Below are 17,394 nucleotides of genomic sequence, written 5' to 3' on the forward strand. Positions count from 1 at the left end.
TTAGGATCTCTTTAAAGTTTGGATCCAGGTTTCAAAAAGGTTTCAGTAATAACTGCTATATGCACGTTATTAGCTATAATAAAATTAAACAGCTCATCCTCTCTACCATTCAAAGCACGAGCATTCCAATTTTAAATATTTAAATTATTATTTAATGGATCCATTAGAAAATCGTTATCCAATAACAATTTATTAGTAAATTTTACACCATCTTGAACTGCTTCAGTCATAGTGGTGCTTTTAAAATTGCATCATTCATTTGTTCAGTTAGAAAATAAAATTCAGAGGGAGACATATCACTTGGATTGGGTACATTATCTTATGATTTTCCGTTAGAATTTTCGAAGAGGTGGAGTAAAAGTTTTCTGTGGCGGCAGGGATTTTTTTCCATTTGCGCAAATTTGATTTGAAACAATTAGAATGGGTACTCATAGTATGAATAGGGGAGGAGTTCAAATTACCTGCTACGGTATCGGCAAAGGATTTTCCTTGGGTAGATTCATTCGAAAATTAATTATTAAAATTAGTTTGTGAATGAACATGATTATGCAGCATCTTCCTGATGGGTATGATTCTTGATGAAGCGATTGTTAACTAAAAATCAGCATAGTTCAATACTATCATGCATTTAGCATCCATGCGACAATTTTTTGTACCATGACCCCACTTTTGGCACCGACGGCACTGAGTGGGGTTCTGGTAATTTCCTCCAGGTTTCTAGACATGTTCCTATGTCACACAGACATCGAACATAAGTCTTGCTTTTTCTAAAGCTATATTAAATTATTTTGATCACTTTTTTAAAGTAAACTGAATCATATTCTTGAGGAAGCTCTTTCCAATGAATGCCAGATTGGGTTCTCTTCTTCATAATGATTACTTGGACTGGGGAAAATCCAAGTAAAGCTCTTTCCAATGAATGCCAGATTGGGTTCTCTTCTTCATAATGATTACTTGGACTGGGGAAAATCCAAGTAAATCATTTATTCCATTTTGATCACTTCAGGTGACTTATAGTCACTTGAGAGTCCTTTCAAGACGACCTTGAGCAAACGTTCCGTTGTGTCGTCATAAGTAAAAAAATGTGCTTTTTCTCTTCAAGATGTTCGAGAAGAAGTTCACGATCTTTAAAAGTATCCGGCAAAACGCGTCAGTCTCCTTTCTTTGCGATTTGGAAGGAAACCTTGATTTTTCTAATGGAGTTCAAGATTTTCTGCCTAAATCCTCCAAATTCGGAACAACTGATCACGATAGGCGGCATTTTTTTTCCTCACTTGAATCAAAGAGCCTGGATTAGAGGCTGCTTCGGTTTGATGTTTGTCTAAAACATCGAACTGATTGCTCCGGATTGCTGCGGATCCCTGAGAAACGTCCTGTTTTTCATTTTTGCCTCGTTTAGTGACAGTTTTAAAATTCACTTTTTGGAGGAAGTCGTGAATTCAGATATTCACCCTTTCCTTTGTTCGTAGTTGCATCCATGTTTAGTGAATGAACGAAAGAAGACGTGACCTTCGAGAGGTTTTTTCCAAGACGGTGTCCAAGAAGGATTACCACCGCTAGCTTTCGCCAACGGGTCCAACGAAAAATCGAAGGCACGGGTTCAAACAAGGATCGTAAAGGGATCAATAGTAGAAAAATAGTACTGAAAAAATAATTTCTGAAGATATTTGTGGACCATCCTATGCACCACCCTTCGCCATCAGCAATTAGTATAAAGTGATCATCGTTGTCGGAGCCGAGACTGGATGGATCTATCTAACTCTGAACGAAGTGGCGGTCTCGTCGTCCATCCTACGTACATTTGTATCTCTTTCGGTATGGCAGGCAACGCAAACGTCAGAGGAAAAATTCCATTTCACTTGCGTCTGAGAGCAGCTGGAATTAGTCCTATTATTTTATCTGCTTCCCGAGATTTGCTTTAATTGAACTATTTTCTCTACACTCGACTCGGGGCACCGTCAGGGTCTCGGTCAGCATCATTGACTAGGTCTGGATTTGAGAGGAGTAGGAAACCGGTTGCGATGCATGGTTTTGACGAGAAGACGATGCTCTTAGCTTTACCCCTTTCTGGCTGCAAGTGGCTCATAAAATCATCGACCGGTGCTGATATGGATAAACATTAATTAATCAACGGTTTGGCAGTTTTATGGCGCACACCGCGAAACAACTCTGGAGTGGAATAAATCTCTCGCCGGAGGGGTGCAAAGTAATTGGGATCGGTCTTAAATTTGGAACGCCGCATGTTTCGAGCTCTGTCAAAAATGCCAGATCAAAGTGGCCACACGCGTGAAATTTTCCTGGCAGGGTAGCCTCTTCGATCAGGATTTTCTATCCCTGGATCTTCAATACCTACACGGTAAAGGTTGAAACAAATTTAAATTAATTTTAATTAGATGTTCACTCCCGTGCAAAAGTCTGGGGCCATCTCTGTCATTACACGTCCAATTCAAACTTTCAGATGTCTCATTTGACCAGATAGCCGTAGCAGCAAACGCCCAAAATCTTATAAAGTAATCCCATTTCACGGTACTTCCTTTCAGGGGTTTCAGCCAGTACAATTCATCATTTGTTAAGTGAAAATAACTGCACAGAAACTCTCCAAACCTAATCGTTTTGTTGTTAGCTTGCTCAACCGTTAAAAATAGTACTTATGGCACAAAGTGCTCCAGAAATCCTACGATAATGTAGCTAAGTGAACACCTTTAGTGAGTGCAGCACACACCCATATGTAGCACCGAAGTCTTTGAAGCGATGGTTGTCGTCATCGTCTTCTCCGGAGTGTCACCGCAACAGCCAAGTATAAGGGAAAAAACGTGTCTTTTAAAAGCCACAAAAAGAAGAAATCACATAAAACCGAACCACTTTAGCCATTACATGGATAGACCACCGTTCAAGTGCACGTCAACTGCACCACAGCTAAGGCTAGTCCATCCAAACCCAAACTACGAGACGTTCCTCCGTGTTTGTCACTTAAATGCTAACAAATTACATGTCCAGTCGTATGGTGGCCCTTTATGAAACACTTCGTAAAAGGTATGGGGTATGATGGAGAGGATGTACGCTTGGGCTCAATAGGTAGGTGCCGCAATGAATGGCTATAATTTTAGAAAATAAACAGTGTTTTCATGACTATTGCAACGAGATCCGTTCATATCGATGGGATGGGACTAAAGGATATTTACATTTTCACAACGGTAGAGTTTGAGTGCCGTTTTTATGAAAAGTAACTACGATTGTTAAAGTTTAGGGGATGACGGTGTTAGTGGTCTAATGCCTACCGCTTCTGCTTCATAAAAAGAAGGTCATGGGTTCAATCCTAGACCCGTCCATTTCTTCGTATTTTGTAGTTGTATCTTCCATTTGCTTCTATCCTCCACTCTCAATCTACCACAGTTATTGTTCTATTTGTTCATAGCATTTGCTAGAACCAGAGACGGATAGCAAATAGTTATTTAGGAAACAAGTTGCAAAATGATGATTTTTTCAGCACGAGTTGTACATTTATCCAACGAGGCTCGCCGAGTGCTGAAAAAATCGAGTTTTGCAACGAGTTGCCTACAACATTTTTTGTTATTTCGAAAAATGCCATTTCTGCTGGATGAACTCTAAAAGCACAAACAAACTCGAATCCAATTAAAATAGCTTTGACTTGATGTGGCATACGTTACTAATGTATTTATTTTGATTATTTTTTTATTTTATTGTTTTGCTTAACCGAGTAAACGAAATTTTGATATATCATTTGGTAATTTGTTAGATCCTCGCTGTCAAAGCTATCCACATTATCAAAGAAACCCCGTTTCGCGGTACGATAATTTTGCGTAGCCACGTTTCCAAACGGGCGACAAACACTCCACAGGCCTCTTTGAGCGACTGCTTGTGCAACAGATGCCCTCCCCCTCCATACCCCCCAAGAGTGAATCATTGGGTATGGAAAAGCGAGAAGAAAACTTTTTCCATTGACTCCCCCACCCCGTCCGTCAGCTGGGCGGGAGAAAAAGTTTTTCCCATTATGCGTTTTCAATGTTCCGGACTTGTCGCTTCTTTACATCGCTTTGTCACCCATTCAGAGGAGCTTGTCGTCGTCCCTAACTCTGAATTGGATTGAACGACGCGCCCGCTGCTATCTACGCTAGCTAGCCAAAAATACAGAATACGATCGAGCAGGGTTGCCCAACGTACGGCCCAAGACTTCACTTTATGCGTAATTTTCTGGGCAACGTTACAATATAACCATAGGAATGATTTTGGTAAAATCTTAGTCAAATTGATAACAGAATTATATGCAGGATCACTTAATTCTGAACATTTTTTTCGCAAAAGCTTGATTGAGATTGTCTCACATTCAAGGTTATGGTTCTCACGAAATCCTATGCAGGTTTTCCAAAAATACTAGGTAGAAATCTGGCAGATTTCTGAGCATAATTATTATAAAATTCAGAGCATTTTTCTTATAAGAGGCAAAAGTTAAAAAAAAAGTGATTAACTCATTACGCGTGGTAAAGATGGACAAATTATGGGTGAAATTATGAAAAAAATCCACGTGCTCGGCTGGGATTTGAACCCAAGACTCTTGTATGCTAGACGAGCGCTTTACCAACTAAGCTACCGAGCCACTTGGTGACCCAATAACTGAGGGTCTCCAAGTGACTCGGTAGCTTAATAAAATTGTTTCTGCGGTTTGGCCCGTGGTTCAAAAAGTTTGAGCAAGTCTGCTCATAGAGGACACGCCACTGGCGGCGAGCGGATGGCTGCCGTTGACAAGGGTTGCTCCATCGCGTCCCAGAACCACCACACCAGGGTCGAGGGAGGTGAATTGAACTTCATCCGATTTGACTGTTAAAATTACCATAAATGTGTTTATTATGGTGCCTTGGGACAGGTTCTTTATCTGCGCCAGTGGAGGCGGTGGCGATGGTCGGTCAACAATGACAGCAATCTCGGATCTCTGGACTATTAAACTGATTTGCTCCGGTTGGGTTCGGAAATTTGGGAATTTCAATTAGCCGTGACCTGGGACAATGTGTTGTTGTCACCTTGGGCTCGAGTGCTGATGTCGGTGATGATCTTTGAGAGGTGTGATAAGTGGTTCCCATGAGAATTTTGTGCAGAATTGGATTAAATAGATAAAGACGGCTAGTTCTGCTCCAAACGTTTTAAAGGTCCACTTGTCAGGAAAATATGCCACCTGAAAATATTTGTTGAATATATGCCACTTTCTGGAAATTTCTTGATGAGGATAAAAATTCCATCATCGTCAGGGGCTTTCATATTTTCGAATTTTTATTAATAGTTCTCACTTTGGAGTCCCCCAGAAATTTTCGAAAACGTTCTCTTAATTGAGAATGTCTTTGAAATCCTGAGTAACTTGATTTTCAGTTGAATTCAGCTAAGTGTTCAATAAGCACTTCCACAGTTATTAACTGAGAACTTTCTTTGTCAATGGTACCATTTTCGCATTCGCATATCGTGTGGCAGGTACGATGATACTCTCTATGCCCAGGGAAGTCAAGGAAATTTCCTGGACCGACTGGGAATCGAACCCAGTCACCTTCAGCATGGTTTTGCTTTGTAGCCGCGGACTCTAACTCGGCTAAGGAATCTCCTTCCTGAATCCACTAAATTCGGAAACACTGATAACGATTGGCGGCACCCTTCGCTTCCTTACTTGAATCTATGGTTTAAGTAGTATATTTATTATCATGAATCTCTAGTTTCGAAACAAACTAACCTGCTTATTTCCCTCTCGATTTCCCCCCATTGCAGATTGTGACGCACAACCGACCATGTCGAGTCAACAGAAGCATCAGATCAAGGCCCCGGACGGATTACGGGATGTGCTGCTGGAGTTCTCGATAGCATACCTGCTGGAGCAGCCGGGCGACGTGATCGACTACGCTGTGGAGTTTTTCTCCAAACTGCAGGAAAACCGAAAAACCACCATGATCACAGCCGGCGAGCCCAGCTCACCGGACGAGAGCATCATGTCACACGAAGAAGGTAAGTGCGGTGGCACCACCAAAAGTCCATGGTCGTTAGGGTGCGGCTTATATTCCAAAAGCTCTGAAAACTTAAATTTTTTTAACTTCCCTGAATGCCATACATGTTTTATAACTAACTAAAAAAATCACTGTCGCTTGGGCTTTTCTTTTATCTTAACGAGAGTTTTAACTCTAGGCTAGTTCTTCTCGGGACCAAAGACTTTACCTCACTATGAACTTAGAAGATACGTGACTATCTTGGAGGTGGGTTTCGATCCCCAAGATAGTCACTTATAATCTTAAGGTTATAGTGACGACTTCGGAAGGATAATAAAGCTGTTGACCCAAGGATGAACTAACATAGTGTTAAAAATTTAGTTATTAACCCGTATAGACCTGAGTGAAAGCAAAATACTGAAAGCCTCACCGCTCAGAGAATTCTAAACGGATTCAAATGATTTTTTGTCAGTTCACTGGCCCACGTATCTAGTTTCTAAAAGTGGCCAGAGGAACTCTGAAATATTTATGTGGGTCAAGTTGGGTAAAAAAGGGCTATTTTTGGGACATGCCAAGTTACCTTTATTTATTTGCAATGACAATCATTTTAATTTGCGTAAATTATTAAGATCTGATATTTAACATTATAAATGAAGAGTTTTGCACCGTTAAAAAATACCGGATGTGGCCATTCGGACGTAATGCCCGGAAGAACCGGCTATAGATTTGTTGGATACTAAACCATTTCAATGCTCGAAAAGTAGAAACCAAACGTAATTGTGCACTAAAATGCTTTCCCATATGCTTGGCACAGATGTTTAGATACAAATTGGTCATTTTATCGTAAGTTTGAGGCGTCCCGGGACCCGAAAATGGTCATTTGTAGGATTAATCAAATGCAAAACACATAGTTATCCAATTCAATCGTTTCTCAAAAAGTTTACACTGATGCAATTTTCTTAAAATTCCGTCATGTAGTGGCCACATTATTGTTTACGGAAATTATCTGTGTCTTGAAATTTGGCTACCTGCAGGGGCACAAACGCACAGTACCCTTCTCACCCGACCTGACCCAATGATCCAACGGACTAACTCCGACCACAGGAACAGTGATGCGTATAATACATTTTTGATGCTATTGTCGCATTGCTGTTACATTCACATGCAAGAGGTTTCAAAACATTCATTTGTGACATTCAGGTTGCTACTGATACATTCTTACTGCAGCCCTGAATGTATTACCTGACATGGATAAAAGTAGCGTGCAATTCTTTTCAGCCACCCATGAACGTTATGCTGTTGTGGATGACGGGAATGCGAAATGAATGTAAAAAACAATCACGACGCAGCTGCGATCGTAGCGACAACTCTTCATTCGTTTGCTTCTGATCCAAATCGCCACTTCAACACAGCTGCGTTTTCACTGCTGCACAATGGACCGATGCACGAGTACACTATTTGACGTTTGAGCGGTCTCGTGTTTTTTACGTGACCATGGCAACGAGTGAATTCGGCACCGCTCAAACGTCAACGACTGAACTCGTGCATTGGTCCATTGTTGGAGAGGGCGTTCATTAGAAGCAACAAAAAAGTGGCACAAACGGAGCACCAGGTTTTTTTTAGGTTTGCTTCTACCCTCTTTATTCGTATGTTTCTGCTTCGAGCCGTTCGCGCACAAGGTGCTGTCCATAAACAACGTGGTCATCCATGGGGGGAGAAGGGCGGGGGTAGTTTGTTTGACCGAAGATCACGATCGGCACATTTTTTTTTGTATAGACGAAAAACCGACCGACGAAGGAAGAGGAGTCTAAAAATAGAAAAATAACCCGTGAGTTATGGACAGCCCTCAAGCTGGTGCGGCTGGTTGATACAAGAATGAAAAGAAAAACATATTTCAATCGGTGCACATTGTGAGTGGCACATTATGATAATACAGATTAACGTCTACTACAGTAATTCATTACAACCATGATACATTTATTGCTGACCAAAAAATAGTCACAGTCGCGCATGACTTTTATTTTCAGTATCACATGAAAGTTTTTGTTGCATGAAAGTCATGGTAGTCTATGTGTGATTGTCACGCTCACTACAGTTTTTGACGGTACATTTTGGTTCACTGCACAGGAATATTTCCGCGTTCCTCTGTCCATTTCTTCTTCTTCTTCTTTCTGGCGTTACGTCCCTACTGGGACAGAGCCTGCTTCTCAGCTTAGTGTTCTTATGAGCACTTCCACAGTTATTAAGTGAGAGCTTACTATGCCAATGACCATTTTTGCATGCGTATATCGTGTGGCAGGTACGATGATACTCTATGCCCAGGGAAGTCGAGAAAATTTCCTTTACGAAAAGATCCTCGACCGGTGGGATTCGAACCCACGACCCTCAGCTTGGTCTTGCTGAATAGCTGCGCGTTTACCGCTACGGCTATCTGGGCCCCTTCCTCTGTCCACTTCTAGAAACTAAATATGTGTGCCAGTATACTCACAAAAAATCATTTGAATCCATTAATAATTCGCTGAGCGGTGAGGGTTTTAGAGTTTTTGCTTTCACTCAGGCCTATACGGGTTAAGATACAAAAAAACTTGCGTCATCTCTAATTAAATTTCAACAGAGCACACAAACTTTTGGTTTTGAAAACTTTTGAAAAATTCGTTACACCCTAATGGACGTTTTCTCTCAATTTCAATAGATTATCGGCAAACCGAACTGCAATCGATATCTGATTGCATGTTTACGATAACGGCTAAAGATAATGCCTTCGACGAGGTATTTATAGGAGTCTGAACGAGCTGAAGATTTCATGCGCACACGAATGGAAATTATCTGATTGATTTTCTAAGCTATGGTAAAGATTGCGAGGAGAGTGCTGCCTAGATTGAAGTTCTCCACGCGTAGGGTAGGTGTACCAATATTCGTCACCCCAAGGAAACATATTTATAAAAAAACTTCTTAATACTGTCAATTTCGTTTCCTGAACTCGCCACCTACATTGATTTCTTACGAAAGGTGGTAAATTTATGAACACCATGGCGAAAAATTAATTTTGTCTATAATTTTCATAGATCACTTTGAGGTTTCGAATAATGTTCTCATACCTTTTCAAAGTGATTTAAAAACACTAAACAATTAAAGTGCATTTGTGTCGTAAAATGGTGCATAATCCAGGGTGATTACGAATACTGGAGCTATGACGAATACTGGTACATCTACCCTAGATCAAAAACGACTTCTACGAGGCAAAAAAGCTTTGACAAATTATCAACTCTGTTCGGGACGCCCTGTCCGGCAATCCATCACCGTAATTACATTAGAGCGTTCCGTTCCGTTCAGTTCAGCCCAGTTCAGTTCATTTGATATTATCACATCAACATGTCTCGATCGATTGACGCGCTTAATTAGAAGGAAAAAAATACCGCAACCACAACGATTGGAATGGAATTGCATCTTCAATCATCGGCAGTGATAGAAAAGGCGGGAGAAGAGAAGAACAAATTGATTTTCTTTTATTAGATTTGAATGAATAGCGAACGGCGTGATGTACACGTGCTTTTGTTATTCATGTTTGTTTATTCAAATTGTGTTAAAATTTCTGCGAAAAATTTGGATAAATTTTTGAGGATAAATTTAAATTGGTAGTTTTTATTTTAAAACGCAATAGAATGAAAAATAAAACGCTGATTGTCTCGACTTCTCGAGTCTAGTACACGTCACTGACCCTTCTATTTACTACGAATAGATTCATTCTTGCCATATGACTGATCGTCCCAACATTGTCGCTGATTTGAAAGGATTTAAAATCATTATTAAATAATCGTTTTCTTGTGCTGCAGTGAGAAGGTTAATTTACAACCCACCGATAACATCTTCATGACGACAAGTGTCTATTACTTCCCTGTCGCTTCGAAATTGATACATCTCTGACAATCCACACATAGATGAAACAATTTGTTCCCGGGGCGTCATAAGCAGCAATCCGCCATGATTATGGTAATAAAGCAATATAGCGTCAATTTTCCAGCCCATGCACGGTTTCAATTTTCCCATTTTTCATCTCGAGACGGGTAGAGCCCCCCACCATGCCTCCTCGGAAATTTCATATGAACCAGTTAGGGGAAGAAGCCATATGGTAGTCGTTTGAAGATCGTCACGGATAATAAAGGACGGGGAAAACGGAATCATTCGGAAATGGTGGGAGGTTGGGAAAAAAGCTCGTTTTTCTCGCCGCATTAACGGAGAATGAGAAATCGGGAAAGCTCGGGATGTGCGTGCGGTGTCTACCTGTGCGCTACCACCCGTCTTCCTCAGTCTATAAACAGTACTATAAAAAGATTTTTTTCGCATTTGTAGGGTTTTAAAATATTGAAGGATTAATTCATGTGTGTGTGTGTGTGTGTTTACTTTGCATGCTTGGTTTGATCTGCGTTCAAACACTGAATCATGATGGAAGTGATGGCAGTGTTGGAAAGAAGGGGTATGGTGGAAATGGGTATACTGTGTCCAAGCCCTTCAATGCTGCTTGAACAAGTTATTTAAGGAAATCAAGTTAGTACTACGATATTAGGTTTCAGCTTCCAATCAATTTCAAAACGTTTAAGATACCTCTTGCATATACACAATATCAAGAGGAGTGCAGGAGACAAGATTTAGATTTCAACGTTTTAGGGTTACTTGTTGAATGCCAAACCTGATATTATTTATACATTTCGATGATATATTAGGAACCTTCTTAAAGGTTTCCTGAATGAAATTTGTTGATTCGTTTTGTTAATTCGGTTAGCTTATTCACAAATTCTGACAGAAATTCGTCCCATGTAGCAAACCCCAAACGGATAAAAATATTTAAATTTCAATGCACTGTAAACTGAGGCAACTCATATATTGTTACGGCATTTCGTTTAATTTTCAACTACAGTCGACTCTTCACATCTCGATGTTCTACATCTCGATATCTCTCCCTATGTTGATGATTTCATAAGTCCCTTCAGTCTGCATACATTTTCACTCTCCATATCTCGATATCCTCCTTATCTCGATATCTCCATATATCGATGTGATTCTGTTGATTTTTCGTTCTCAATTTTTCCTCCGTATGTCGATATGACCAATATCGAAGGTTACTAGACCAAAGTTTTGGGATTCAAAACAAATTAGGAGCGCAAACTGACGTTTGTTTGTGTATTACTTTCTTGGCAACGGAGTGTTTTTCAATCTAGTATTCTTTAAAAATTTGTTCTTTGTCTCGATCTCTCCCTATCTCGATGGTCCCTTCGATATCGAGATGTGGAGAGGCGACTGTAAAGTTGCTTGAATACTATATTATCGTGTAAATTTAAAGTGCATTTGATTGAAAAATAAGCGATTTTTCGTTGACATTTCAGTTCATTTTAATGCTCTAAATATGTGGATGAAAATAAACTTAAATTTACGACATATTTAAAGCTGCGCAGAAAATTTACTTAGGTTTTTTTTAAAATCCTGCTACATTTTTTTATGTTATTGCTATTATTTTATTAAGAAACTTTATTCTACAGCTTTTCTTCTTTTACCAATATTTCAAAAATAATCAATTCATCAAGAATTTAACAACATTTTTAAAAAATCCGTCTAGAAAATTCCTTTAGCGGTTCAATATTTTTTTCTTGATTTCGTTTACTAATTTGTTATAGAGTTTCTACAGCACATAATACTGAGTTTCACCAGCAGCAAATTTCAGCAAATACCTGCACTGAAGTTTTCTTGGCTATTTCACCAGAAATTCGATTTACACAGATACTGCCTTAAATTTTTCTTTGTATTCTTTGTGAAGTTTTTACAAATTGCGTTATAGATGCTTTCACGATGCTTTCCACATCAAATTTCATCGAAATTTCACTCAATATTGTTTTATGCAGAAGGTAATAATTTTTGTGAATTTGTTTAGAAAACTTCCTGGGGAATTTTTGGCTTGCTGTGATTCGCGTGTACACTGAATATATATATATTGTTTTCTGCAACGAAACAGTTTCGTAAAATGTATGTAACCAGCTTTGTAATGAAATTCATGCTCCAAATAACAAACAATGATTGGTATGTTGTACAAAACATTTTGTAATCGAAATTCTTTTGTTTCGTATTGAAAACGAACACTTAAACGCAAAGTACGAATCATTCGTAAAAAGAGCTGGAGCTTTAGTGCATAGTAATAAATGGGCTCGTGCATTTCACAAAAGATACAATCTGCTGTGTTTACTTTTTGTTTACAGTGACTCAACTTCATATTCATTCATTCATTCATCAGCAAATCCCGCTTCATGTACAAAAGCTGGTTCAGATCCACCCAGCGGTAGTTGAAGTTGCGAAACGCGCACTTCTTTTTACCTCCCTCGGCTTCGGTCGTATCTTGTGTGTCGTGTTGTATTTTACGAAATGTGTCTACGAAACCTTTCGTTGCCGAAAACGAATGATTTCGTAGATTAAACAATCAGTTTCGTAATATTAAACAATTCTCGATTACTTTTTCAAATGAACGTAGGTAACTTTCACGCTACTGGGAGAAGAAAAAAGTAATTAGGAAATAATAACATTAATATTGTTTCTATCTTCAATTTTTTTATGTTATTCAAAATCAGGGTGGTCGTCATTTTCACAGAAAGATAATAGCTGTCTTTTGAAAATTATTATATAACATGCTCCAGTAAAGTTGTAGATCATTCAATTTCGAGAAACTATGCCAAAAAAGTTTGTTTTGGCTTAATTTGAATGATTTATAGATTTTTTCCCATGTTTGAATAGGGTGGTCCCTAGACACATGTTTTTTTTAGTTCCAGCCATTTGAATTCTAATATCTTATCAAAGTAGTCTTTGAATGACTTTTAGAGCTTCGAAAAATGCGTAATTTAGTGAGTGAGGGAGATATAAACAGTCTTTTACTATGAAAATTTTCATATTTATTATAAATTTAATAATGTTTTTCTGAATGTATTCAGTTAATTTTATTGAACTCTTATCTAAATAATTCATCTGTATTGTTTATGTGTTGTAGTTCTTTTGAAATTTTTCTGATCTGCAGTAGCCGCCAAGTTCTACCGCTGTCAAAGTCTACCGCAGCTGCGTGAAGGCTTGAAAATCATTGAATCATTGAACGAAACCAACTTATCAAAATATACTTTTAGAGCCCAAAGCTTTGAAAAACAGCAGAAAAAAAACAGTCATTAGCGAGGTTCCCAAGATACCATCACAGATATTCGATGATGCTTTGTAAAAATCACACTCTTAAAAATAATGAAAATTACTATGGACGTAATTCTTGTTATAGCTGAATGACACATGGTGTAAGTGATGGAACGACACAAAAAGTGTTCTTGAAATCTAATTTTACATGTTGAAGAACACGAGAACGATGGAACTGTGCTCGAGATTACCCGAATCAGAAACTAAAGTATTTAAAATTCGACACAACTTTACGTAATTCATCTTGCTTATTTTATATGCATTCCAAAAGAGGTAAATTACATGATTTTTTGGGAGTCTATAGACTACTTTGATGAGATAATTAACTGGAAAACACTGTCAGGAAGCCAGTTTTCTATTGATAACCCTATGCGAACTTAAAAAAAATAATGAATCGGTTAATTTAAAAGTTAAAAAGAAACCTTTCTGGATTGTTTTTAAATTGAATGGTCTACAACTTTAATGAAGCGGCCACTTCATTTTTATGAAAATATGAACCACTCTAATTTTGAATAACACCAAACAAAAGGCTTAACTAATACAAACAACTTTGTAGAAGACAGCTTTCATTCAAAAACTCTTTACATCGTTGCATCTTTAGCGTGTTTCTACTTTCTGAAACAATGTGCAGTGTAAGATTGTCTCAAGTAGTATTTTGCTTTGATTCGTGGTTAGTTCGTGATTCCGAAATATCAATGTTACACCAAAAGGTGGAATTGGTTCAGAGGTTCTAAGTTTGTTTACTCTTCTGAAATACGGTTGTTTGAAAAAGTATTCGAGAATTTTCATCTAGTGCGAGAAACGTAGGTGAAAGACAAACACAAAAAATACGAAAACACACATCTACGAATTGTATATCGTGCATTTTACGATTATTTCATAAATTCATTGAATTGCGAAATTCTGTCAAGTACAAAAAAATCGTTCAATGAATGAAAATAGCGTTACCAAAGTCAAAGATTTAGGACTAACCCTTAACTCTTAGACAAGATTGACGCATCCTCCAACAGTTGAGAGCTGTCCTGGCCACGTTCTTGCGAATGCTGAGGAATGGGAAGGAATGATAAGTTGAACACCTACTTTAGAAAGATGCAAAGAACTCTTTTCAGGATATAGTGGAATGTTAATGGGATGGGAAGGGCCATAGGATACGTTTGGTAGTCGTTCTGGTACCTACATATGAATGATATTTGGCCAATGATCTGGATGAATCGACCGTCCAAATTAAAAATGTCTGCACACGGAGTTGTATAAACAATCCTGCTGACTTGGGTCGCTGTCACAAAACACTAGACAGCAAATACGAAAATCGAGAAAAAAAATCATTCCGGCGACGCACACAACGAACTGCACTTTTATGAATACAGTTAGTTTTGAGACAAAGTTGATAGATGGTGTCTTCGGCATTTTACAACTTTATACTTTATGGTATCATACCATCTATCTATTTTTGTTTAAAAGCTTATCTGTATTCATAAAAACAATTGATCTCAAAATAAATCACTGGGCGTTCAAGGCTTCTGAACTGGGATAGTTGATGAAGCTGAGTTGATGAGTTGATGAGCTAAAGGGCAGTATAATGAATGTTTTTCTAATTCAATTTTCTTGCCCTATGTTGCGCTGTAAGCTTAAAAATTTCATTTTTTTTTTCAATTAATTTGTCAGCATCTTCTCTTGTCGGCATCACCACGCTCGTCCTATGTTAAGATGAGCTTGGTTTCCAAATCAGAGATTCATGAAAAATTCTAAAATGGATCCTGGAAGCCAGTGTCGATCCTGGAACTCCAGTGTGAATCCTGTGATTACAATAAGGATCCTGGGATAGTAGACTTTCAGTGAAGATCCAGGGATTATAGTGTGGACCGCAGGACTTCAATGTGGATCTCAGATTTCCAGTGTGGATTCTGGTATTTCAATGTGGATCCCTTTATTCCAGTGTGAATCCTGGGATTGTAATGTAGATCGAAGGATTTCAGAGTGTATCATGGGACTGTGATGTAGATCGTTACAGTGCACACTGGCCCAGGAGCAGAATTTAGCCAGACAAAACCTCTAGCGCTTTAGGAGTGCATTATTTCAGGTTGGTGTCAAAGGAGACTTATCTTGAATTTGTTTGTTCTTCAATTTGATGATAAAAGTTAGTTGGAAATTTCGCCGCATTGGTGGCGCTGCGATGCAAACTTTTTTGTTTTGCGTCCTAGAGCTTTCGCGTCTTCGGCAATGTTTTAGAACGTGTAAAAATACGACAAGTTGTCGAAGACACCAAAGTTCCAGGACTTCAAATAACAAAGTTATGGTAAAAAAATTGTAAATCACTTTAATTTTACGTTTTTTCTACTTTTTACGTCAAAATCGTAAAATGTTTCATTTTAACAACCGTGCGTCGCTTAATTTCGATGACTTGCATGTACTGTATGGAAAAAAAATCTTATTTTTATATAAATATTTGAATTTTTGAACAAATTATTGTAAAAACATCATAATTTTTAACATAACTTTACTCAAAAAGTGCAAAAACTTATCAATGATCCCAAATAGGCTATATTTCATCTACCAAATGTCAAAGTTTGCCAGATGTATATTTTGAAATATTTGAGATATCTTAATTCAAAATAACCATCTCTTCATATAAATAGAATGGACATATTATTAACTTTATTATTATACTACAAGATTTTTGACACATTGCGTCAGTCAAGTTTTATAAATCAAATACTTTTATTGTGATACTAGTGATTTGTAAATTGTGATTTATGTCAGAGAGAACTGTCTCGACGCGGTTATAACAGGATGTAAAAAATGAATTATAGCAGGCCATAGCGAATTAGACAGTTGCTGGAGATGACATAAGAGCCACACAACAATATGAAAATATCTAGATACTGTAACACCTGACTAATAAAAAGTATTTGATTAATAAAATTTGACTGATGCAATGTGTCAACAATCTTGTAGTACAATGATAAAATTAATAATATGTCTATTCTATTTATATGAAAAAGGTGATTATTTTGAATTCAGATATCTCAAATATATCAAAATATTCATCCGGCAAACTTTGACATTTGGTAGATGAAATATAGCGTATTTGGGATCATTGATAAGTTTTTGCAAAAATTTGCAACTGTTTGAGTTAAGTTATGTTAAAATTATGATATTTTCACAATAATTTGTTCAAAAATTCAAATATTTATATAATGATAAGATTTTTTTTCATGCAGTACATGCATGTTATCGAAATTAAGCGACGCATGGTTGTTAAAATAAAACATTTTACGATTTTGACGTAAAAAGTAGAAAAAACGTAAAATTTAAGTGATTTACAATTTTTTTTACCATAACTTTGTTATTTGAAGTCCTAGAACTTTGGTGTCTTCGACAACTTGTCGTATTTTTACACGTTCTAAAACATTGCCGAAGACGCGAAAGCTCTAGGACGCAAAACAAAAAAGTTTGGATCGCAGCGCCACCTATGCGGCGAAATTTCCAACTAACTTTTATCATCAAATTGAAGAACAAACAAATTCAAGATAAGTCTCCTTTGACACCAACCCGAAATAATGCATTCCTAAAACGCTAGAGGTTTTGTCTGGCTAAATTCTACTCCTGGCCCAGTGTGCAGTGGTGACAGTGTGGATCTTGGTATTCCAGTGTGGATCCTTGGATTCTAGTGTGGGTATTGGGGTTCTACCGTAGATCTCAGTTTTCCATTGTGGATCTTGAGATCCCCGTGTAGAATCTGAGATCACTAGTGTGAACCCTGAGATTCCTGCCTGGATTTTGGTATTTCATTCTGGATCCTTTGGTAACAGTGTTAATCTTAGGATAAAAGTATTTGTATTGGAATTTCAGTGCGGATCTACGAATTACATTGTTGATTCTGATATTTCAGCCTTAATTCTGGTATTTCAGCGTAGATCCTTTGATAAGAGTGTAAATCCTGGGTTTATAATGTGGATCTTGGGATTTCAGTATGAATTCTGGGATTTCAGTGAAAATCGTGGGATATCAGTGTTGAAATTTCCAGTGTAAATATTGAGATTCCAGTGTGGATCCAGGGTTTTTAACGTGAACCGTAGAATTTCGATGAGGATCCTGGGATTGTAATTTGAAACGCAGAATTTTAGTAGATTTCGGCAAATTTTCAGTGTAGATCGTTAGATTCCCGTGTAGATCCTGGTATTCTAGTGTGTATTATGGGATT

General features: G+C 37.9%; 1 protein-coding gene across 5 annotated transcripts in view; it reads left to right on the plus strand.

Annotated features, from left to right (window-relative positions):
• The window catches only part of LOC5579480 (cAMP-dependent protein kinase type II regulatory subunit), a 351,461-nt gene that overhangs the window by 133,613 nt on the left and 200,454 nt on the right, over positions 1 to 17,394 (plus strand). For all 5 annotated transcript variants that reach the window (XM_021841993.1, XM_021841990.1, XM_021841994.1 and 2 more), the window contains exon 3: positions 5,767 to 6,000. In XM_021841993.1, the coding sequence (XP_021697685.1) occupies positions 5,787 to 6,000 (214 nt within the window). In that variant the 5' untranslated portion in view covers positions 5,767 to 5,786. The remainder of the gene's footprint in view (positions 1 to 5,766; positions 6,001 to 17,394) is intronic.

Source organism: Aedes aegypti, chromosome 2 (genome assembly GCF_002204515.2).
Source record: "Aedes aegypti strain LVP_AGWG chromosome 2, AaegL5.0 Primary Assembly, whole genome shotgun sequence".
Lineage (NCBI taxonomy): Eukaryota > Metazoa > Arthropoda > Insecta > Diptera > Culicidae > Aedes > Aedes aegypti.